The sequence below is a fragment of the Perognathus longimembris genome, chromosome 2 (assembly GCF_023159225.1).
Source record: "Perognathus longimembris pacificus isolate PPM17 chromosome 2, ASM2315922v1, whole genome shotgun sequence".
NCBI lineage: Eukaryota > Metazoa > Chordata > Mammalia > Rodentia > Heteromyidae > Perognathus > Perognathus longimembris.
The window spans coordinates 58,379,857-58,404,057 of NC_063162.1; the positions used below are offsets into that span (position 1 = coordinate 58,379,857).

General features: G+C 51.5%; 2 protein-coding genes across 7 annotated transcripts in view; both read left to right on the forward strand.

Annotated features, from left to right (window-relative positions):
• Positions 1–1,672: 1,672 nt before the first annotated feature.
• Opn4 (opsin 4) lies at positions 1,673–13,192 on the forward strand. Its single transcript, XM_048335965.1, has 10 exons — positions 1,673–1,816; positions 3,353–3,495; positions 5,086–5,219; positions 5,525–5,728; positions 6,131–6,302; positions 7,384–7,539; positions 8,403–8,510; positions 9,320–9,500; positions 10,215–10,358; positions 13,154–13,192. The coding sequence occupies exons 1-10, from the start codon at positions 1,673–1,675 to the stop codon at positions 13,190–13,192; spliced, it is 1,425 nt and encodes a 474-aa protein (XP_048191922.1).
• Positions 13,193–14,315: 1,123 nt separating this feature from the next.
• Positions 14,316–24,201, forward strand: part of Ldb3 (LIM domain binding 3) — an 81,853-nt gene continuing 71,967 nt past the window's right edge. For 5 of the 6 annotated variants that reach the window (XM_048339196.1, XM_048339190.1, XM_048339192.1 and 2 more), the window contains exons 1-2: positions 15,907–15,958; positions 16,063–16,176. In XM_048339196.1, coding sequence (XP_048195153.1) covers positions 16,084–16,176 — 93 coding nt within the window. In that variant the 5' untranslated portion in view covers positions 15,907–15,958; positions 16,063–16,083. Of the gene's footprint in view, positions 14,434–15,906; positions 15,959–16,062; positions 16,177–24,201 lie in introns of those variants that run through there. The other variant, XM_048339191.1, reaches the window with a different exon arrangement.

A 24,201-nucleotide genomic window follows, 5' to 3' on the forward strand; every position in this document is an offset into this window, starting at 1 on the left:
CCTGGCTTTCTCTATCTCTTGCCTTACAAGGCTTTTAGGACTTTATTATAGAATTCTAGGAGGCCTGTGGCCCTCAATAATGGCTGCTTGATGCCATTGCCTCAAAGCAAAAGTTATGTGTCTGTCCAGGGCCCACCGTTGAGCTGCTTCAAACTCTTGGCCCATTTAATATGAATGGTATCTGTCCCCTGTGCTGGCTCCTGTCAGAGGTCCTCTGCCTCTGTCCCTGCTGTACCCGCCTTCCTCTGTGATGAGGGACCTGGAAAGCTTTTCCCACCTCTGGCTATGCCACAGAAGTGTGAAGAGCAGATGCCCCAGATGCCGTGCTGCAGAGCCATGGGCAGGGCCTGTGGGTACCATGGGGCACACGTGGCCCCTGGTCTCCTTGACACAGTGGGTGGGGACGGGGTTGGTGGGTGAGTGAGGGTCCGCAGACAGGTAGGCCAGGCTGCACAAAGGGGTAGTTGGAGAAGCTCCAGGGATCCCACAGAGATCAGCTATGGGACAGTTGGCATCAGTACTCCTCCAAAAGCTTGGTACCATGCCACCACTCCCAGCCCCTACACTGGGGTAAGGTGCAAGGAGTAAGAAAGAGTACCTGCAGGTAACCAATGCTGGTGGTTCACACCTATAATCCTAGATACTCAGGAGGCTCAGCTCTGAGGATTGCAGTTTGAAGCCAGCCTGAACAGGAAAGTCTATGAGACTCTTTGTGTGTGTGTATATGTGTGTGTGTGTGAGCGCGCGCGTGCCAGTCCTGGGACTTGAAATCAGGGCCTGAGCACTGTCCCATAGCTTCTTTTTGCTCAAGGCTAGCACTCTACCACTTGAGCCACAGCGCCATTTCCAGCTTTTTCTGTTTATGTGGTGCTGGAATCAAACCCAAGGCTTCATGTGTGCGAGGCAAGCACTCTACCACTAAACCACATTCCCAGACCTCTATGAGACTCTTACCTCCAATTCTTTATCAAAAAACTAGAAGTGGAGCTGTGGCTTAAGTGGTAGAATGCTAGTCTTGAGCAAAAAAGCTTAGGAACAGTGCCCAGGCTCTGAGTTCAAGCCCTGCAGGTGAACTGTGGCTGTGGTAGGAGAGACCCCACTGGCTACTGGCCAGGGCACCTGAAGGGAAGGAATGACAGGGGCCAGCAGCCACCACTTTGCTCCACCCTCTTCCCCAGCTCTGGCCTCTGCCTCCTGAGGAGCTGGGATTATGGGTGTGTACCACCATATCCAACAGAAACTGTTCTTGATAAGCCCACGGAAAGAATAGAGTGGGCTCAAGAGCAGAGAACCAAGTCTTCTGTGCAATATCCAGGTGCCAAGATATCATTTATGTCACTATCAGACCTTAGGGGGCAGTCACTGAAGATCCATGTCTGAACCCAGATATAAGGAGCAACTGAGCATGTGCAGCCCTTCTATTTAAAGATGCAGAGGGACCCTGTGGCTGGGATGGTTTTAACTGTGACACTCATTCCTTCCCACTTCACTGAACACGGAACTGCCACTAGCTCTAAGAGCACCTCTAGGTTAGGCCTGCGTTGGGTGGGAGAACAGGCAGCAGGACAACAGCACCGAGGATGGAGGAAAGCTGGGAGGCTGGGCACAAAGTCTTGAGCTCCCCAAACCCTTGACTTCTCTGTGGACTTGAGCAAGACCACTCTGTCTCAGGATGAACCCTCTGTCAAGGCCAAGAGTCTCTCCGAGTCCAGATCAGGAGTCCAGCTTTACTGCCACCCCAGCCTTGCCCAGCAAGTGGTATAGTGCCCAGAGCAACATCTCCACCCCGGGCCAGCTTCCACCCATCAGCACCACGGTAAGCCTGAAGAGCAGGGGCATGCTCAGAGCCTCTCCTCTCGACTTCTTCATCCCTTTGAGCTCTGCTATGGGAACTTGGGCAAGTCACTGAACTTCTCTGAGCCTTCACTACACACTGGCTGAGAAAGGAGAATGCAGGCCATTGCCCGCCCCCTCTGAGAGCACTGGTGGACCAGAAAGACTGGCCCTGATGACATGGGGCCAGAAGAACCAGACATGACTTGGTTATATCCACTTCTTTAAAAAAAAGTTGGCTAGAAGTCCAGTGGGACATTCCAGAGAGGAAGGCAACCCTTATGTGTATTTGTTATGGCCAGAGGAAGACATAGGGCAGGATAGAGACCAAACCACAACTTACCTTCACTTCCTTGGAAAGGAGCTAGCGTGAGAGGGTCCTCAGATCCCTTTAAGCTAATGGATTTCTTGCATACTCTATTTTCTCCTTCCTTCCTTCCTTCCTTCCTTCCTTCCTTCCTTCCTTCCTTCCTTCCTTCCTTCCTTCTCTTTCATCCTTTCCTTTCCCTTTCTTCTCCTTTCCTTCCTTCCTTCCTTCCTTCCTTCCTTCCTTCCTTTCTTTTTTTTAGTTTAAGGTGATGTACAGAGGAGTTACAGTTACATGTGTAAGGGATTTCTTTTTATCTATCTTTCTTTCTCTCTCTTCTCTTCTTCCTTTCTTTCTAATTTCTCTTCTAGAATTGGGACTTGGACTCAGAGCCTGGCTGCTGTCTCTTAGCTTTTTCTGCTCAAGGGAGGTTCTCTACCATTTGAGCCACAGCTCCATTTCTGATTTTTTGATGATTAATTGGAGATAAGAGATTCTTGGGCTTTTCTTCTTGGGCTGGCTTTGAATGGCAATCCTTAGATCTCAGCTTCCTGAGTCAGTAAGGTTACAAGTGAAAGGCACCAGTGCCGCACATCAGCTTGCTTTCTAAAGGAGGTTCTTTCTCTCTCCCTCTTGCCAGGCATCAAGATCAGCATCACCTAGTTCCACTATGGGGAACAAAATTCCTCCGCTGAGGTTTGCTAAGAAGAGTCCTGATTAAAGAAGGGTGCATAGAGGGGTTGGCAGGAGAAATTGGTACCTAGGAGTTGGTAGTGTTCCATAACCATGTCCCTGTTTTTCAGGCACATATTTGTCCCACCAGCCCGTCAAGTGATCTGAGCCTACCTTAGAGCCCCAAACATGTGTCTGCACAGAGGCTTGAGTTCAGTTTTAGGAGAGCATATATTTCAGTTCGGCTACCAGCTGCTCTGTGGCCAAGTTTTCTCACCTGCCCCACAAGGACCTTACCTCTTCCTTTTCAGGGATGTTTGCAGGTGATGGGGATAATATAATCCTCTTTTTCTCTTATTTTTCCGTGTGTGTGTGTGTGTGTGTGTGTGTGTGTGTGTGTGTGTGTGTGTGTGTGTGTACTGGCCCTGTGGCTTGAATACAGAACCTGGGGGCTGTCCCTGAGCTTTTATGTTCAAGACTAAGGCTCTATCACTTGAGCCACAACTTCACTGTAACCCTCCTTTTTCTGTCTTTCTACAGACAGTTGGCACTCAAGCTACCCAGGTGCCCTTCCCTACAGTTGATGTTCCAGATCACGCTCATTATACCCTGGGCACGGTGATCCTGCTGGTGGGGCTCACGGGGATGCTGGGCAATCTGACTGTCATCTATACCTTCTGCAGGTACCGGGATGGTAGAACTAAGCCAGGGCATCAAGAGTGGGGGCCTGGCTATGTGAATCAGGGCAGAACACAAAGCAGGGATGCTGTGTTCATTTGAGACTTGGAAGCCGCCAAGGCCAAGGATTCCATGGTTCTGAGCTCAAGACTCAATCTTCAAGCTCAGATGTGAATCTTATTATTTTATTTTTGTCAGTCATGGGGCTTGAACTCTGTCAGGGCCTGAACACTGTCCCTAAGCTTTTGAACTTAAGCATTCTACCACTTTGAACCACAGCTTCACTTCTGGTTTTTAGGTGGCTAATTGGAGATAAGAGTCTCACAGATTTTCCAGCCCAGTTTAGCTTTGAACCTTGACCCTCAGACCTCAGCCTCCTAAGTAGCTAGGATCATAAGCATGAACCACAGACACTCAGCTCAGAACTGAATCTTTTAAGCTCATGGGATGGCAAGGGGGAATGGTCCAGGAAAGTTTGACTGGTGCGTGCTGGTCATTGTACCCCAGCACACCCTCTATGAAGAGCTGGTACCAGATGCTGAAATCTGAAGCCCCTCAGCAACAGTCCCCATGCTTCTTTCCTCATCTTCCCTGCTGGCAGTCTGATGACTGAGATGGGTGTGTGGGGAAGTGAACAGACTGAGGGTGCTACAGTCACTGTAACAGATTAGCAGAAAAGCTAATCCAGTCTTTTATTATCTTTGAGCTCACTTCTCTGTGAAAGAGATTTGTGACTTCCCCCGTGGGGTCCAGGCAATGATTAAGTAAGTGCATTGCCTGGCTATGTTACTTATGTTGTTGCCTGGGAGTGAAGTCGCTTTAGGTGTGAAGGCCTCTGGGATCTCCCCTGGAAAATGGCAACCATGTGCCTCCCTTTAGGTAGATGCAAGGGTGGATGTGACAAGAGATGAGCTTTGTGGTCACAGTCATCATTGCCCTTTCAAGGACAGAAGGGACACTTGCTAAAAGAGGATAAGTGGGGTGCTGGAGAAAGAGGGAGCTTGGAGGGCAATCAGGATATGTGGAGCTGTCTGGGGAGAAACCACTGAGGAGATGATGAGGCCTGGAGAGATTTGTCTAAGGAGAGAATGTGAGTCACACAGAGGCAATCAGAGGGTGAGAAGAGGAAAGGACATGACCAGGGACCCAGTCACCCCTGGGTGGCACAGCATGTTGTAGAGAGACATTATTCATTGCTTCTTTCTCCCTCAGTCATTGGGGTTGACTTATTGCATAGGTAATACCTGATCGACAGAGGGCTAGGTCTGTGGTCTAGCAACCCTTGCCTGGCTGCGTGAGCATGCACATGTATGTATATACATGCAGGAGAACACATACACATACACTAACATGGGCATCCACACATGCGGACATGTGCATATGTTGTGTGGGTACACACGTGCCCACATGTGTTCATGCATGCGAGCATGTACACATGTGGTTGCATGTGCAGTGCACATATGTGCTATGCATGTGTTTATAGGCATATAAATGAATGCATGTGTGTATATATGGGTGTGTATGGGTATATGCACTTGTGGGTATGTAGCATGTGTGTGCTAGGAATCACCTCTTTACCACTCTGACCCATACAGGACCAGAGGCCTGAGGACCCCAGCCAACATGTTCATTATCAACCTTGCAGTCAGCGACTTCCTCATGTCCTTCACACAGGCCCCTGTCTTCTTTGCCAGCAGCCTCCACAAGCAGTGGCTCTTTGGGAAGGCAGGTAGACACTTGGGGACCCCTTTTGCTGGAAAAAGGGATGATTTGAGCCAGAGATGCCCATGGAGAAGGGGGTCCAGGGGAAGCCCCCCATCTGCCCTTTATGGGCAGATAGAGTGGGCAACACCCTCCATCCCAGGCGAAAGGAAGGCTCTGGGCTTGGGAAGTGTGGCCAGAGTGAAGACGGCTCAGGCTACTTTCTCTAGAGGGCCGAGTTGGGGCTGGGTTTCCCCCACCTGACTCTCTCTCCCATTGGGTACCTGAGGGGCTCCTTTCCTCAAGAACTAAAGATAGGGGCTGTGCTCACAGGCTGTGAGTTCTATGCCTTCTGTGGAGCTCTCTTTGGCATCACCTCCATGATTACACTGACGGCTATTGCCCTGGACCGCTATCTGGTGATCACACGCCCACTGGCTACCATCGGCGTGGCATCCAAGAGACGAACTGCATTTGTCCTGTTGGGTGTCTGGGTCTATGCCCTGGCCTGGAGTCTTCCACCATTCTTTGGCTGGAGTAAGTAGGTTGGTGGAATTGGGGGAGGGGCGGATCTGCTGGCAGATATAGGTGAAGGGAGAGAAGATTAACTTGGGGGGAGATCTGTGAACTTGGGTTGGCTAGCTGGCAAGGGACTCAAGTCAAATGGACATCTGGGGGGGCAGTGTGAGCAGTAGGAGAAACTGAGTAATCCATCAGGTGCTTGAAGATCATCTTAGCAGCTTGTACCCCAGCATGGGAGTTCTTAGGTGCAGTGAAATGACTGGTGTGTGGGCTGCTGAGTTTGCAGTAAGTCAGAGTAGATGTGGGACTGTGATGTGAGGTTCCACAAACAGGAGGGAGGCAGCATGGCTCTTGCCCCTCCTGGACAAGGAGCTTTAGGCAACCATGAAGGTTGAGCACTTGGCCCTTGGCCCCCAGGTGCCTATGTGCCTGAGGGGCTGCTCACATCGTGCTCCTGGGACTACATGACCTTCACCCCCTCTGTGCGTGCCTACACCATGCTGCTCTTCTGCTTCGTGTTCTTCCTCCCCCTGCTCATCATCATCTATTGCTACATCTTCATCTTCAGAGCCATCCGAGAGACACGTAGGTTAGTATCTAGCACAACGGGGCACGGGGGGGCTAAAGGATCTGGGTCTGTTTTGCTTATTAGAATACACCCAGCTCCAGGCAGGAGAAAACAAATGAACACGTGAACATGCGCTGGAGATCTTTTTGTGTGTGTGTGTGCCTGTCCTGGGGCTTGAACTTAGGGCCTGGGGGTGCTGTCCTGAACGTGTGTGTGTGTGTGTGTGTGTGTGTGTGTGTGTGTGTGTGTGTGTGTGTATCCTAGGGCTTGAACTTAGGACCTGGGTGCTATTCCTGAGTTAATTTTTGTGTGTGTGCTCAAGCCTAGTGCTATACCACTTGAGCTATAGATCCACAGATCCACACCTAGCTTTTTTTGGTAGTTAATTAGGGATAACAGTCTCATGGTCTCATGGACTTTCTTGTCCAGGCTGCTTTGGACCATGATCCTCAGATCTCAGCTTCCTGAGTATCTAGAATTACAGGTGTGAGACGCTGGCTTAGAGACCACATTTTTTGGAGGGAGGGGTCTGGCTTGGAGACCATTTTTTGTTATTGTAATAACAACATGGTCATGGGGCTTGAACTCAGGGCCTGGGTGCTGTCCCAGAGCTCTTTTGCTCAAGGCTACTGCTCTACCATTTTGAGCCACAGCTCTACTTCCAGTTTTCTGGTGGTTAATTGGAGATAAGAGTCTCACAGACGGGGGCTGGGAATATGGCCTAGTGGCAAGAGCGCTTGCCTCCTACACATGAAGCTCTTGGTTCGATTCCCCAGCACCACATATATGGAAAACGGCCAGAAGGGGCGCTGTGGCTCAGGTGGCAGAGTGCTGGCCTTGAGCGGGAAGAAGCCAGGGATGGTGCTCAGGCCCTGAGCCCAAGGCCCAGGACTGGCCAAAAAAAAAAAAAAAAGAGTCTCACAGACTTTGCTCCCTGGGTTGGCTTTGAACCATAATCCTCAGATCTTAGCCTTCTTAGTAGCTAGGATTTTAGGTGTGAACCACCAGTGCCTGGCTTGTAGAAAGGATGGACAGTCCAGGCCCATTCTTGCATAATCACTGTGGCCCTGTACTTGCTACAACCCAGATTTGGCTTTCCTAGGGCCTGTGAGGGTTGTGGTGAGTCCCCACGGCAACGGCAGCAGTGGCAGCGGCTGCAGAGCGAGTGGAAGATGGCCAAGATCGCACTGCTGGTCATTCTCCTCTTTGTGCTTTCCTGGGCCCCCTACTCCACTGTGGCCCTGGTGGCCTTTGCTGGGTAAGCAGGGACAGAGGACGGGGAAAGGAGAGGGACCCTTAGGCAGCCTCCCCTACCAAGGTCAGCCAATGGGACAGCATAAACCTAACCCCCCAGCCATCTCATCTCCCGGTGTGGCATGCCCCACCCCAGAGGCCCTGCCTAGTTCTAGAGCTCCAGGGCACACACTTCGATCCAACCTCTTGGGGAAACACACAGGTGTTCCCCCAGGTCCTAGCCCCTCTTTGCCTGGGCCATAGATGCACAGCTAGGGTGCTATTACCTCCTAAGAATTGTCCTCTAGTCCTTTGTAGCTATTCTGGGAATTTGATATCTCCAGAAGCATGACCAAAGGCCAGACTGCAGACGTGCTTTGGGGACAGCGAGAGCTATGACATTTTATAAGTGTTTGGGCCTGGATCTACTTGTGTAGGAATGGCCTGGTTCCCTCTAGAACTTACTGTGAGGTTTCTCTAAGAGCACTGGGGGAACAGGGGGCACCGGGGCATATCATGGTATAGGAACTGCTGCACAGAGTGTCTGGGGGCCAAGGCCAGTGGGAAACAGGGAGAGGTATTGCCGGCCTCAGGGGATCCAATGCACAGTGAAGCCTGGCAGACTCCATCTCAAGCCTGGTGTATCTTCCTTCCAGAGCTCTGCCCTCAACAATCTCACAGCTCCACTCCCATCTACCTCAGATCAGAATTCTCCCTAGCACTGCCAGTTCCTCTCTATGGGGCTGAATTGTTTGTGTTGGTTTGGGCTGGGCTGGGATTTGGGCATGGGCAAGTCTGACTCATGGGTAAAAGCCAACTGGGGGTGGTGGTGTATGAGGGGTGCGGGGTAAGGATGAGTGAAGGGACTTCATACCTCCTCCCTCCCAGGTATGCACACATCCTGACGCCCTACATGAACTCAGTGCCAGCCGTCATCGCCAAGGCTTCTGCCATCCACAACCCCATTGTGTATGCCATCACCCACCCCAAGTACAGGTGTGGCTCCCTTCAGGTCTCCAAGTGCACCCAGGGGCATGGAGGACTCAGGCCTGCAGATGGGACAGAGACCATCCATGTGTATGACCTCTCATATGTGAGCTGAGCTAGGGCCTTAAGCATCTAGAAGCAGCCAGTGGAATCCAGGAACTTTTCTGGGAAATGTCTAGCCTTCACTCTGGATCTTCAGAGCTGAGTGATTAAAGTGATTAAAGACAGCCAAGGCAGCTGATCAGTGGTGCTCTCACCCTCAACAAAGACACTGACATCCCAGAAAGATCCCATCTGGGAGTTCTTTGACTCTGCCTCAAGGGTCTTGGCAGGGTCCTGAGTGGTTGTGGCCAGTGCAGTGCTGCTGATAAGAATCCCAGTGATCTGCTTCTCCCTCAAGGCCCCCAGTGCTTCCTTTAGCCTGATGGTATCCATCACTCATCACCCTCCTGAAGTTGGTTGCAGGTTTCAGCCAGTCCAGCCCAGAATGCTCAAGAAGGTCCCTAGTCCCTGCCAGCCAGAGGCATTACACTGGGCCAGCCATGTGAGGGCTAGAAGCAATGTCCATCTGGTTGAACCTTCTACTCAAGTCACTCTCTCCACACTCATAAATCCAAGATCTGTTATTCGTCCCAACATCCCTGGGTCCTGTCAGACTCAGCACCTGTCTGTCTGTCATCATCCAGAATCTGTCTGTCCATCTTCATTACCTCCAATGACTCTTAGAGTCTGCTCCCCTGGCTCAGCATCTATCTGTCCACTCATCCTGTATCAGTTTGTCTTTCCCTTCATCCTAACCAAAGGCATGACCCCTGCAGGGTGGCCATTGCCCAGCACTTGCCCTGCCTGAGAGTGCTTCTGGGTGTGTCAGGCCAGCGTGATTACCCCTCACTCAGCTTTCGCTCCACTCACCGCTCTACACTGAGCAGCCAGTCCTCTGACCTCAGCTGGATCTCTGGAAGGAGGCGCCAGGAGTCCTTGGGCTCTGAAAGCAAAGTGGTAAGAATGCTGGACCTTTGTCAGCTGACACTTCATCACCTTTTCCCTAAGCAGCCCCAGACCTCTAGGAGGGTCCTGGGTCCTGGCCAGGCTGAAACTGAGATGGGGAGGGAGCCCCTCCTAACCTTAGGGGTGTCACTATCTGTGACTAGCAGGAGCACTGGGGTGACACAGGTGTGTATCATTCCAACTCCAGATCACCTCTTTTTCCATGCTAACACCATCTCTAGAGCAGAGACTGAATAGATTAGCATTCTTGGCCTTAGTTGGCATATAGAGACAAGGTGTGAGCCAGCTCAGAGCCTTCAGCACCAAGCTTCCTCCTATACGGAGGAGAGGTGTCTCAAAGAATCACAGGGGCTGAGATGGAGCTTGGTGGCAAAGTGCTTGCCAACAAGTGCAAGGTCCTGGGTTTAATCCCCAGTACCAAAAAAGAAAAGACAAACACACACACACACACACACACACACACACACACACACACAGAATAACAAGATACATTCATAGGAAGGTATATGTCAATCACAACATCAACCATATATGCTGGTCTGGGCACGTGGGACTTAGTAATTGAAACCTTACAGTTAATGACACCATGAAACTCTACAAAGAATACCTTGTGGTGAAGCTGGGGAAAGATCTGTTGGGGGACTGGGGAGGGGCTTGCTGTAGGTGGTCAGTCTTTCCTCACAGTTACTCTCCCTCCTCCCCTAGGGCTGGACAGACACAGAGGCAGCAGCTGCATGGGGGGCTGCCCAACAAATGACAGGACAGTCTCCCTGCAGTCAGGACCTGGAGGATGCGGAAGTCAAGGTTCTTCCCAGAGCCCAGGGAAAGGAAGCCAAGACACTCAGGAAGGTGATTGGATCCAGTACTTGCCAACCTATAAAGGGGAGGGGAATAGAGATAAGTAGCCAGGGAGTGGCCAGGAACAAGCAGCCTAATGTCTCTGGGAATCACCCCTTCCCCTAGACATTCCAGCTTTCCCTCAACTGTCTGGGTGTCTCTGTGATCCCCCAAGATATCTTTAGCAGGGCCTGAGAATAGGCTGTGGCTGTTATTGGGTATGCTGTGTGTGACTGTGTGGCTCTATGCATACTTGCAGCAGTTGGTGTTCCTGGTTATGCTGTGCATTGGTGGGTGCATGGTATGTGAATAATTGTGTGTGTCCCTGAATGTGGGTGATCTGCAGCCAATAGAGCACATAAGTCACACATGAATGTGACCATGTGTCTGGCATATGCTGTTATTGTACCATGCTAGGATGCAAGACTTAGTGTGCCTTTGTGTCTGCTCTGTGTGGTGTATGTGACTGGGTAAGGACAGTGCATACCTCTTTGTGTGATTTAATACTGACATACCTGGGAGAGGGCTGAGGGCTGTGAAGTGCTCACCGAGAACACCCTGAGACCAGGATGCCACCCAGCATACTTGTGACTATTAAAAGAAGATCAGCTGTCAGCCCAAGTGCCTATGGAACGGAATGTTGATGGCGATTAGAGAAGGCCATCTTCTGGAACGCTGGAAATGCTGTGAGCACAGGCAGCCCCTCCCCCTCAGCTGGCAGCTCCCACCCTGCCCTCCTCTCACCCCCACACATAGCACCCCCTAGCCAACAACTGCATGCTCTTTGGTTTCTCCAGCCAGCTCAGGACCTGTCTTCCTCCCCCTCCTGCTGGTTCCACAAGAGAGAGCACCCCCCCACCCCCCCACCCCATTCCCCAACATTCTCACCATTCAGGAACACCACTGCTCAATTTGGAACCCAAGCACTGTATAGCCACTGAGGCAAGGAAATGAGCAATCCTGATAGGCTGGCCAGGCAATGATGAAAGATAGTACCTTTCCTGGAGGGAGGAGAGGCCAGGGAGGGGTGCTGGAAAGGGGTACTGGACAGGGAGAGCCAGCCACCAGCAGTCATCAGACATTCCTCCTCCTCCTCCTCCTCCTCCTCCTCCTCCTCCTCCTCCTCCTCCTCCTCCTCCTCCTCCTCCTCCTCCTCCTCCTCCTCCCCCTCCTCCTCCTCCTCCTCCTCCTCCCCTCTTCCTCTTCTTCTACTTGCCAGTCCTGGGGCTTGCACTCAGGGCCTGAGCACTGTCCCTGGCTTCTTTTTGCTCAAGGCTAGCATTCTAACACTTGAACCACAGCACCACTTCTGGCTTTTTCTATATATGTGGTGCTGAGGAATCAAACCCAGTGCTTCATGTATACAAGGCAAGCATTCTACCACTAGGCCATATTCCCAGCCCCAGACATTCTTATTTTAATATTATTTTTGTGTTATTCCTAGGGCTTCAATTCAGGACCTGGGCACTATCCCTGAGCTATTGTTATTGTTATTTAATTGTTATTGTAAAGGTAATGTACAGAGGGGTTACAGTTACATAAGTTAGGTAATAAGTACTTTTCTTTTTGGACAATAGCACCCTGAGCTATTTTTTGCACAGGGCTGGTACTCTACCACTTGAGCCACAGCTCCCTTTTCAGCTTTTGTTGGTGAGTAATTGCAGCTAGGAATCTTATAGACTTTCCTGCCTGGGCTGGCTTCAAATTGTGATCCTCAGATCTCAGCCACCTGAGTAGCTGGTATGAGCCACTAGCACTCAGCTCTATCAGATATTCTTGCTAAGTGCTGACATTGAGCTAAGAGCACACAGCCTTCTGGAAACTGAGGCTCGTCCTTGAGGACTCCCAGGGAAGGTAGAGGAAACAGGATGATTCCAGGATACGGGGGGCGAGGGGAGCAGTGAATGGTACTGTGCACGGTCCTGTGTGGACACAGAGGGGACAGGAGAGGAAACTTGGTTTGTCCTGAAATAGTATGTCTCTTTGGGACCCTGGGCTCTCTGTGACAAAGGGGACCCTGAGGATGGTGGAGGAGACATAGAAGAGAAGGTACTGGAAGCTTGGGGGGTTTGTAGACCTGACCCTGGAGGACAGGGAGCCTGGGGAGGAGATTTACAGAGTAGCCAAGCCCCTTCAATATGTCCTGGAAAGGCTGAGCTGAGTGGAATAATTAAGTAGTGACTCTGTTAGGGCAGGAGGAGTGAGAAGACACACATGAGTGGGAGTGCACAGAGATGCACTGAAGTGTATATGAGGAGCTCAATCAATCAGGTCACACCCCATGAGTACCAGGTGCTCGGGGCTCACCCCTGTGATTCTAGCGAATCAGGTGGCTTAGATCTGAAGAGTGAGGTTCAAAGTCATCCATGGCACAAAAGTCTGTGAAACACCTATCTCCATTTAACTAGTAAAAAGCCAGAAGTGAAGGTGTGGCTTAAGTGGTAGAGCACTAGCCGTGAACAAAAAAAAACAAGGGAGAGCAAGAGCCTAAATTCAAGTCCCTCAACACACACACACACACACACACACACACACACACACACACACACACACACACACACACACACACAAACACGGAGCTTAGGAAGCTGAGGGGTCATCTCCAAGCCAGCCATAGATGTTGTCTCTGCCTCCCATTCCAAGATCTGCACCTCACTCAACAAGATCTATCCTCATTGTACCTCAACCTGGCCCTTCCACTAACCATGCCATCGCCTCTTGGTGACCCCAAACCTGAAGGATCATTGGGAGACTGCTCCCTTTGAAATGCTCCTCAGGGTAAACAGATACATGCTATTTATTTTCAGACCAAGGGAGAGCTCCCCAGCCTGGACCCCACGATATAGGATACTCCTCATTGGCTCTCTCTTTCTTCTGGGATGTGTCCAGCTCTAGCACCTCTCCAGCCACAATCACCACCACCACCACCACAGGATTATCCCATGAGCCTTCAGGCTCTGCAAGTTGCCCATTCTACACTGGATTTACAACCCCAGACCCACGTTCCCCTTCCAATACCTTCAAACTCCTGCCCAGAAGCAAGGTCTGCACTCTCTTTTCAGCTCAGAAGTCACTTCCAGCCTGGAGCGTATATATTCAGGCCCTCCTCCTGGTTGCCTGTCCTCAAATGCTGTATGCTGGGGATTGTCTAGGCAATGACAACAATGACAATGGCGATGGCTCCAGGAACACATCAGCTGTTTATGAGCCAAGCATCTTGGCCAGCCTGTGTGCCTAGACTGGGCATTTCACTGGCCAGCTGAACCCTCCCATCTCTGGCTTATTTCCCCACACAGCTCTCTGTGGCCTGCTCTAGCATGCATGCGGTACTGCTAGACAACACCTCCCCCACCCCATACTTGTTTATTTGCATGCATGCTGAACACATGATGCACATTCTGCCTCTGTGGTTTATTTCACACGGGTGATCTATATTCCTCCTGGACTGTGCCTCTAATAAGGACAAAGGAAAAATAAAAGGCAAACAAGATCTCTTCTGACAAATTTGTGGTCTACCTGTTGATGCTGTGATGGGAAAGAGAACAGAGCCTGGCTTTGGTGCCTCCTGTTGCTTTTGTTCTTCCTTGCTCCCCACTCCCAGTCAGAGTTTCTGGGTCACTTCTGAAGACCCATCTCAAACAGCAGCTGGGCAAAGTAGAGGAGGGGCAAAGACCAGGCATGGCCCATCGTACTCCTCAAGGAGCTCCTGAGCTCTGCCCAGGCCGTGGGTACCTGCTGCTCTCCAGCTGGCTTCACATCTCCCAGGGGAGGCAGATGGGGGAAGGCTGGCTTTCCCCTTTAAGAGCCGCCTCCCTACTGCCCCTCCCTTCCCCCAGAGGCAACATCAGGCAGGCGGGAGCCAGAATCCAGAGAAAGAGCCTGCACCCATAGGTACAGCCTTGCCTGGGTTCCCCAAGCAGGGTCCCCCCCTTTCCTTTCCCCACAATGTTTATCTCCTGCTGCTGAGGCCTTACCAGCCTGGCAGGACAGCTGCTGCTACAAGGGCAAGGCTAGACTTATGGATGGAGGCCATGGGGGCCTAGGGGAAAGGGACTAGAATGGATGCTGGCTTTCTGGACCAGGCCAGGTAGGTTGCTGGGTACAGGGCAGAGGGGTTGGTGAAGTTGGGAAGGAGGAGTACACTTCCCTCCTTGGCTTCTTTGACTTGCTATTTTTTTGACCTTGGGCAAATTACCAAACAGCCCTGTAACATGCATACTTGTAGCACACACCTTGCATGTGCCAGACCCTGGGCATGAGGCTGGAGTGCTGGCAGCTTAGAAATTACTTACACCCAGGCCTGCACCCAGTGGTGCTCAGGGTCCAGCCCAAGTTCAGGCCAACTCTCTAAGAGGGAGAGCAAGCAGCCAACCCAACCTGATCCTATTTTCCAAGCCTCAGTTTCCCCAGCCAGAGACCATTGGACTTTGATCTGTCTCTATATCACACAGAGCCTGAGATCTCTTGGAGGAGGATTTCTGGGGTCATCCTGACCAAAGACTATACTGGCAGGAGTCCCCCGGGGCCAGGGTCCCCTCTAGAACACATTGTCTCTGGGGTATGGGCTGAACACTCCATGCACGCTTCTCCCTGCCCCTCTGGCCCTGTGTCCTAACAGCTGAGCAAATGGCACCTCTTCCCTCCTCCCTGCCCCCTGCCATTCCTGTGCAAAGGGCACGGGGCCTGGCGTGCAATGCTGGCAGCTGGAGATTTCCATGCTACTGTCAAGTTTTCCAGGGCACAAATGAGACAGGCAAGCCAGGAATAACCAACTGGGCCCCAGAGGGTCTGCAGGGATGGGCCTGCCCTAGACCTGCTGTCAGACCCTGTGCCAAGAGGGGGCAAGCAGAGGCCCCAGTGCAGGCCCTCCCCCCTTCCCAGCCAGGGCTTTAGGAGATGCCTCTAGCCACTGAGAGCCTGTTGTCTGTCATTAATCCTACTGGAGCAAGCCCAGGTTCCATCTAATAGGTTCATTCCCTGTGTGACCTTGGGGAATTTATTTAACTTCTCTGAACTTTGGTCTTCCAAGGTGGCAGTTCTTAGGACTCCAGGGATAATGGCATGAAGAGTACCATGCTGAGCTTGACTATGCCCGGTTATTATGCTATTATGTGATCACTTTTATGACTGGACAAGCTCTAAGGCAATCACTGGCCTTCTAAGCTAAAGCTTTTCCCAGACTTGCTGGGAGATGAACTCAGCCCTAGGCACCCCCAGAGCCCCACATTAGGAAGGCATCACTTCAGGGTCCCTGAGAGACAAAGTCCCTGCCTAGGGGAGCCTATTCCATAGTCTCCTGGGTGGGAAGTGGATCTGCTGAAGCAGAGCAATGGTTCATGGGCTTTGCAGAGGGCAGAAGGCAGGCAAGTCCTCCCTTCCCCCAAGGGGGGGTGTTTCTGGGTGATAGACACCCCTTCCCAGGGGCTATATTAGCTTCGTGAGTCATGGTGGACGGTTGGGAGGCCGCGGGCGGGCGGGCCTAGTGTAGGGTTACAGTCCATTTATGGGCTCAGCAAGGCAGATATCAGTGTCGATGGCATTCACTCCCGGCTATTCTTAGGAGCCTCCCAGGAGCTCCACACAGCCCAGCCAGGCAGCAAGGGACACAGCAGGCAAGACTGGGGGTCTGGGGTTGGGAATCGGGAGCTGAGGTATGGGCTGGGGAGGCAGGGTGCGTTTGTGTCCTCTCACCTGACTTCTCCCTTCCTCCATACAGGTGACCCCTGTCAGCACCAGCATGTCTTACAGTGTGACCCTGACTGGGCCTGGGCCCTGGGGCTTCCGCTTGCAAGGGGGCAAGGATTTCAATATGCCCCTTACTATCTCCCGGGTGAGTGTGCCCTGCCACACAGCCCAGCGCCCAAAGGGGCAGGGCACTCCTGGAAGAGGGCATGTCTGTCTGTCTGTCTGTCTGTCCTCGCCAGAGAAAACCAGAGCATGCTCTAGCCCATTTGAGGGCTAAACTGGTTTTCTGGTCTTGGCCACAGCCGATGCTGGCACACACAAGCTTGTTCCCCCTGGAGTTTTCCTACCTGTGTGAGACTTCATGGGAAAATGGCAGGTGTTTTGACAAAGAAGGAAGTGCTGAGTTTGCAGTTTTGTGGCAAGGTGGGCTCCAGATGTCCCCAAGCCTGGAAGCAGACAGCAGTCCGGGAAAAGAGTGTTCCTAGCAAGGGGAGGGTAGGTGACAAGTAAGCAGATGCGTGGATGGACAGATTGCTGCTCCTGATATCATTGGGTGGATTGGGGTCCAACTAGTTACTGGGTTCTAGTACCTGTTCCATCCTAGACTCAAAATACCAAGCCTGGGTTAGGAGTCCCTCCTCCCCCAGCCACCCAGGTCTGCCGGGGACCCCCTCACTGTCTACTTCATAGAGCTGGACCTTCACCCCTCACCTGAAGTAGTGGTCTGCCTATCCTGCCTGTCTGTCCCATGTCTTTTCTCTCCATGCTCACCTGAGAAGAAGAAAGAAAGGACTTTTCTTTTGTCAGTTGTAGGGCTTGAACTCTGGACCTGGGCATTGTCCCTGAGTACTTTCATCTCAAGGCTAGCGCTCTACCACTTAAGCCACAGCGCTACTTCTGGTTTTCTGGTGGTTAATCGGCGATAACATTCTCATGGACTTTCCTACCTGGTTGGCTTCAAACTGTGATCCTCAGATCTCAGACTCCTGAGTAGCTAGGATTACAGGCATGAGCCACCAGCACTGACTGAGGACTTTGTCTTAACCATTGCACATTCTCAGCATGTAGGTCACAACTACAACAGGCAGATACTCAGTCAAGGTCTGTCATATCAAGGCACTGTCCAGCAATCCTGGCAGAGCTGGGGCTGGAGACCTCAAGGCTCAGAGAGACAGTGAGGACTTAAAGGGGCTAAGACAACATGGGCCTGGTAGCCAAAAACATGCTGGTATTACTCTGGGCATGAGGGGTAGGGTGAGGCCTCAGGCTGTCACTAGAAGATCATGGGTAGACAGGAGTGTCTGGGTGGCTTTCTTGCTAGGGAGGAAGGACAATAGGACAATTGGGCTATAGAGACTTGCTCTGGTGAGTCATCCAAAAGGTGATAGATAGATAGATAGATAGATAGATAGATAGATAGATAGATAGATAGAGGGTCTCCCTGGAAACAACTTGGTTGTTGAACCTGGCATTGGCACGAGGGATGGTCCTTGGCCTTTACTCATCAGTTGAAGGTGTGGCAACTCAGCCTTCCAGACCTACCCTGAAGTCTACCGGGTCCTGTAGTGAAAGGACAATATGGATGGTGTGGCGACAACTTCATGACATGGTGACAAATGCCTATGAGTATTTGAGCCCAGTGGCTACCCCAACTCCTACTGGTATGATCTCTCTGTACAAGGCAGAACTGCTATCATGGCTCTTCTAGCATCCTATATCTGCAGCTGAATCCCCTATCTCCCCCAACCCCACAATTCTTGAGACTTGCTGCTGGTATTCTCTGTCCCATCCTATAGACACAAACTAGTCTTCAGGCTCAGTGACACTCAGGATAGCTAATGACCTCACCCAGGACCTATGCAGCACCTGGCCCCAGATGGCCAGGGGCTTAAATGGCAGCACAGAAGCCTTAAGCTAGACAGCAGGAGGAATGTCCTCACTCGGGGAGGGGATATGTTGGGAAGTACTAGAGCCACTGACAAGGGGGGAATTAAAAAAAATAGAATCCAGGCAGAGCATTGGATGGAGGATGGACACCTGGCACTTTTAGCTTCCTTCCGAGATGCACTTCAAATCACCTGGAGAGGGAGGACCGAGCCCTCAACACTGGGGGTCCTTTGAGAATTGCCTCTGGCAGGTGGCAGATACCCTGGGCTCAGTGCTTATGGCTAAGCAGACCTCATGGACACCAGGGCTGTGGTATTTCTGGCTGAGGCTCACAAGGACCCTTTGCACCCAGAACAAGCCCTCCCAGGCAGTTATGATCCTCAGATCTCAGCCTCTTGAGTAGCTAGGATTACAGGTGTGAGCCACAGGTACCCAACCTGAGGCTGGCTTGCATTTATACCTGGCTCAGAGGGGGCCATGAGTGGAAATTCCTGTGATCTGCCCCCTCTCCTCTCTGACCCGAGACTGCCAGCTGAAGGCAGTTTGGCAGCCTGTACCTGGGGTGCCCACGATCCTCACATTGGCTCCAAGCATCAACCTGGGGCAGCCCCTGGAGGTCTCCATTCAGCTGAGCTGAGCTGATCCTCAGAACCTATAAATAAGGGGTTCAGAAGGGAGACTCAGACAGTTCAGGGAAATGCCTTTATTTATCCTGGACAGGTGCAAAGGACCTGCAATCTGAGCTGCCCTCTCACCCTGCCCCCCTCTGCCCCTGTTCCCCAGGGAACAGCTCTACAGGCCCAGCCCCCACTTTGTCTGAGCCACTGGCCATACGCTGGTGCCAGGTATAAGGTTTGTCCTTGTTACATCTCTACCATAGGAAGGGGGACATGCCTTCATTCAGCTCTGCTACTCTGCCCAGCCTCAGCGTCTTACCTACAGATGGGAGATGATGCCCTTTCCATGTGTGAGAGTACAGGTGTGGAAAGATGCCTCACCTGGCTGGCTGGAGGTTAATGGAGCAATGGGGAGTGGGGCTGAGCCAGGCTCAGGCGGAGGCCTAGGCTACAAGGTCTCAGGCCGCACCCAACAAATCTTGGGCCATCAGCCCAGGGGCCTCTAAACTCCCTGGTGGTTTCAGTTTCTGTATTTATCAAACTCTCCCAGCTAATGGGGACACTGAGAACAGAGAGGGTCCCTGGGGAGAAGGACTGGGTAAGCAGGAACTTAGGGGAGGGAGGGGGAGGGGGATGGGTGGTAGCTGTGCGGGCAATTCCTGGAATTTTGAGGCTACTGAAGCACATTGTGGGGCTGTTCTTGGGCAATGCCTATCAGTGCTGACAGATATTGCTGTTTATAGCAGCACTGAAGGTCAGGCAAGCCTTAGTGGCTCCAAGCATCTGTCTGTCCAGCAGCAGAAGATAAGGGGCAGTGACACAGAGGAGGAATGCTCTTAGACATGCCCTCAGGCCAGGCCCTCCCCAAGGCCTCTGACCCTTTTGAGGGCTCTGCAAGCAGAGGACTGGAGTCTGTCCATGGAGGTCCACTGAGGTTCCAAAGAATGGATCCTCACAAGGCCAGGAAAATTGCATAGGCAGCCCCTGGGCCACTTGAATGAAAGAAATGATGGGCCTGGAGTGGGTAGCTACTCAGGAGACTGAGATATGAGGATCTTAGTTCAAAGCCAGCCCGGACAGGAAAGTTAGTGTGACTAATCTCCAATTAACCACCAGAAAAACAGAAGTGGCCCTGTGGCTCAAGTGGTAGAGTGCTAGCCTTGAGCAAAAGAGCTCAGGAGACAGTGCCCAGGCGAAAGAAAGAAAGAAAGAAAGGAAAAGAAAGAAAGAAAGAAAGAAAGAAAGAAAGAAAGAAAGAAAGAAAGAAAGAAAGAAAGAAAGAAAGAAAGAAAGAAATGAATTATGGGAAGGCAGGAGTTAAGGAAAGCAGACCCTAGCAAAGGCAGTCCACCAGCCTGGTAGACTGATGTCTGCCAATTCCCTGAGTCTCTTTTCCTTCTGTCTGGTCTCTTTTCATCCACAGGCTGCCCCTGATTGCAATGTGTCTCCCCCTCAGCCAAAACACAGCTTATACACATGAGCAATCAGAGGAGGTATGAAGTTAGTCAGACACACACTGGAGCATACACTGGCCACATCCAGGAAAAGCTAGAACTGTGGGCCTGGGCAGGAAGAGGAGAGGAGAAAAACAGTAGCTGGGCCTGGACAGCAGCCGAGGGCAGGGTCAGTTGAAAAGATCTGGGACCCCTCGAATTTGTACATTTAGGTGGTTGTTGGTATGTGTGGAGGATGAGTACTGATAGCTGAGTGTAGAGGAGTTGAAGATAGTGGAGTTACGACTTCTGCTTACTTCTGGAGATGAAGAGAGAGAAAGGAGACAGGAGCCAGTTGGAGCAAGCAAGACAGGGCATAGAAGACATTGGCTTATATATCTGTCAGGGTGGAATTGTGGGGGAGGCCATGAGAAGACAGAAGGAGGGAGGGAAAGAAAGAGGGGGGCGTGGGGCAAGGCCCCTGGGGAGGCCAGATGGGAAGGGAGTCTGCCAAGCTCAGTAGTAATCTAATCTCACAAACTTTAATGTACTCAAGGCTCCAGGGGAAATCCTGGAGGGCTGGGAAGAGGCTGCTACCTGCCTTCAGCCTGCCCAGCACTCCTAACAAATAGGAGTAGGGAACCGGAAGACAGAGGCCTGTCTGCTTCTGAGTACCAGCCAAGATGGCTGGAAACTTCTGGAAGGACTAGCTTCCAGATGCCCTCCCTATTTCCAGGGAACAAGAGACAAGGAGGTCATTGCCTGGGGGCACTGGAGCCCCAGATGGCATCTTGTTTCCCTAGGAATCTTGGTCCAAATCTGGGAACAGCAGTAGGCTCAGGACTGGGCAGTGGGGGCTGAGCCCTCACCTCCCCCTCTGCCAGCTCTTGCTCTGTTTGCCAGCAGAGTCCAGGGAGGTAGCCTGCCAGCCTGGGCCCTGCTGGCATGTAGTTGGAAGGGTGTGGGGTCAGCATTTAAGATTCTTTAGTTTTGGAAGTTTTCTGCTATTTTCTTAGCTCTGTACCATCATGTTCTGCTTGGCTTAATAATGTGATCCTGTGATAATCCTGAACAAAAGGCATCATCGCACTCTAGTTACTCAAGCTTCATCCAAGGATGCCTGAAGTAAGGCCACCCAGGCCAGCTGATCTCAACCTTTTAAATAGCTAGGATTACAGGTGTGAACCCCAGGCTCCAAAGAGAAGGATAGGAAAAAAAATCCACTCTGAGGGGAAGATAACTTACATCTATAATCTGAGCTACTCAGGAGGCTGAGATCTGAGAATCAGGGATTGAAGCTAGCCTGGGCATGAAAGTCTGTGAGACTCTAATCTCCAATAAAATATTCAGAAAAGGCTGGAAGTGGCACTGTGACACAAGTGGTAGAGCACTAGCCTTGAGCCAAAGAAGCTCAGGAACAGCACCCAGGCCCTGAGTTCAAGCCCCAGGACAGGCACAGAAAAATAAAAAATTAAACAAACAACCCACTCTCCAAGAATTTGGGTGCTTTGAGTCTTTTCTGGAACAAAGTCAACAGGGAAGTGGAGAATCAGATGAAGGGCACACAGGTACTTCATGCTTGCAACTACTCTTCCCATGTGCTCTGGGCTCTGGGCAAGGGTCCCTGAGAGCCCCTCCCCTCCCCACAGACAGCTCCAGGTGCTTCTGTGGCAGAAGGAGGGGATCTGATGGCCCTTTAGGGACCCTGGCTCCATCTGGCTTCCTTGTCCTTAAGGACCCTTGAGTGGAATAGAAGAGGCCCTCCCTATAAGAAAATATTGGTATCCTACACATTTGTACTCTCAGGAACATAGGGCCCTGCTCAGGGCAGCCAAAGGCCAGGCCAGCTGAGCCCTGATGGGCAGACACAGGTGCAGGGAAAGAGGTGCCAGGGGCAGGCGGGAGCCAGATTGGCAGCATTGGGCTACTGACCAGGCCCTGGGGAGGTTGAGTTCTCCCCAGGAATAAGGATCACCCCAGCTCACACCTGAGGATGAAGGGGAGTGAGGCAAGACCCAACAAAAGAAGGCTAGGCACAAGCTGGCCTGTGCCTGGGGGACAAAGATGTCAGCAGGCAGCTTTGAAGGGAGGGAATTCCGGCTGGCCTGCAGCTGGCCCTCACTCATCGGGCCCAGCCTCCCTTAGATGTCATTCTGGTGCCCTTGGTCATAGTGTCATCATGATCTTCTGGCAGTGTCCCCTCCATGGCTGTAGCCTCGACCTCTGTGTGAGATCTGCAGCTGCCCTTCCCTACCTGCCCTGAGCTTTGTACTTCAGGGTCAGCCCCTTCTCTATAGATTCTTAGTGCCCCTCTGTAGGATGAACTGCTATGGTGTGGGAGCATGCTGTGGGTGACTGCCGTGGGAGGGGGGTCTCACCATAAGATGTTTGTCTATGAGGTTTTCCTGCTATGGGTTGTTTCTGCTATGCTTGCCTTGTGGGTGTTTTAATAGGCAGGCATTTCAAAATGGAGGGGGTGGGGTTGGGACCCAAAACAAAAATGTATCCTAGACAGAAGTACCTAGTATTCACAATTTTTCTTTTTCTTTTTTTTCTCAAATTTTTATTATCAAACTGACGTACACAATTTTTCTTGAATTACCTCCAAAGTGAAACAAAATTACAAGATCACTGTGTGATGAATGAGATATTACAGTGAGATTTCATAATGGTGGATATTTGGGTGAACACAGCAGAAAATTTCTCTCTCTCTCTCTTTCTCTCTCGTTCTAGTACTGGCACAAGCTCCCACTTGGCTTTTTCAATCTTGAGCTACTGCTACATATGGGCTCTCTCTCTCGACTTCCCCTTGCTTGGGGGGGGGAAGAGGCTTGTCCGCCCCTTCCTGGGTGGCCCTTTATCGCTCTCACGTGGGAGAGATGGCCACAGGTAGCCTCGTCTCTCTCTCTCATTCCCCTCGCTTGGGGGGGGGAAGGGGCTTGTCCGCCCCTTCCTGGGTGGTCCATTACCGCTCACGAGTGAGCGATGGCCACGGGTAGCCTCGGTGGCGTGTGGTCGCAGGGTGCCCCAAAGCCGCCAAGAACGACGGTCGCGTGGGTCCCTGGAGGAAACCTCTAGGGCTTCTGTTTATTCAAATGAGGAACCTCCCAGATATACTCCAAAGGCAGGCACAAGAGAGGAGCCCCTGATTGGTCCCAAGGAGCTGTCCCTCAAGTGATGTCAGACTTCCTTCTCTTCCGGTTAAAGACAGGAAGGGGAGGGACAGGCTGAGGTCAGCTGTGGCTCCTTAAAGGTGCAGCTGACCCCAACAGCTACATTTCCAGTTGTTTTTGTTTTGTACTGGAAAATAAGTCTTACAGATTTGTCTTCTCAGGCTGGCTTCAAACCTCTATTCTCAGATCTCAGACTCTTAGGTAGTAGATTATAGGTATGAACTACTGATACCTGGCTCAACCAATTTTTGTTGTTGTTTGAAAATATGATGCTTTGTTGGGGATTCCCTAGCTAGCACTGAAGCAGAAGGTCCAGTGGCTTTTTTGCAGAACAGTGTGGCAGCTCAGCTGACCAGTTTGCCCTTATGAGTGCTCTCCCCATGAGGAAGGGCTTTGCATTTCTTCTTAGTGTTGGCTCAATGTCCTTGGTTCATTCAATCTTTGTACCCAAAGATGGCCACATAGTTCTGTCATGAGAAGAGGCTCCCTCTAGCAATTATTTTGGAGGTGAGGATGTGTTTGTAAAACCCCTAGGGGTAACCATGTCCCCTGTGAAGTCTGAGGAGTAGGCCAGGCTGTGCAGTATGGCTTCTTGGCCATCCAGGCCTCTGCTTTTCTATTATCCCTGCCTTACCCTACACATCCAAGGGCTGGGGGAAGGGCACTCTTGGAACAAGACACTTAAGAAGGCTTGTAAGGAAGCTGGATGCCTGGTGGCTCACACCTGAAATTCTAACTACTCAGGAGGCTGAAATCTGAGGATCGTGGTTCAAAGCCAGCCCCTATAGGAAAGTCTGTGAGATTCTTATCTTCAGTTAATCTCAATCTCTCTCTCTCTCTCTCTCTCTCTCTCTCTCTCTCACACACACACACACACACACACACACACCTGCACACAGACAGAAGTGGAGCTGTGGCTCAAGCTGAGAAAGTTCAGGGCCAGTGTCTAGGCCCTGTGTTTAAGCCCAGGACAGGCCAAAAAAAAAAAAAAAAAGAAGGCTCTCAGGTCCACGAGGGCAGGCCAGCAGTGACTGGCCAGGGAAGAACTTCCAAGTCTTTG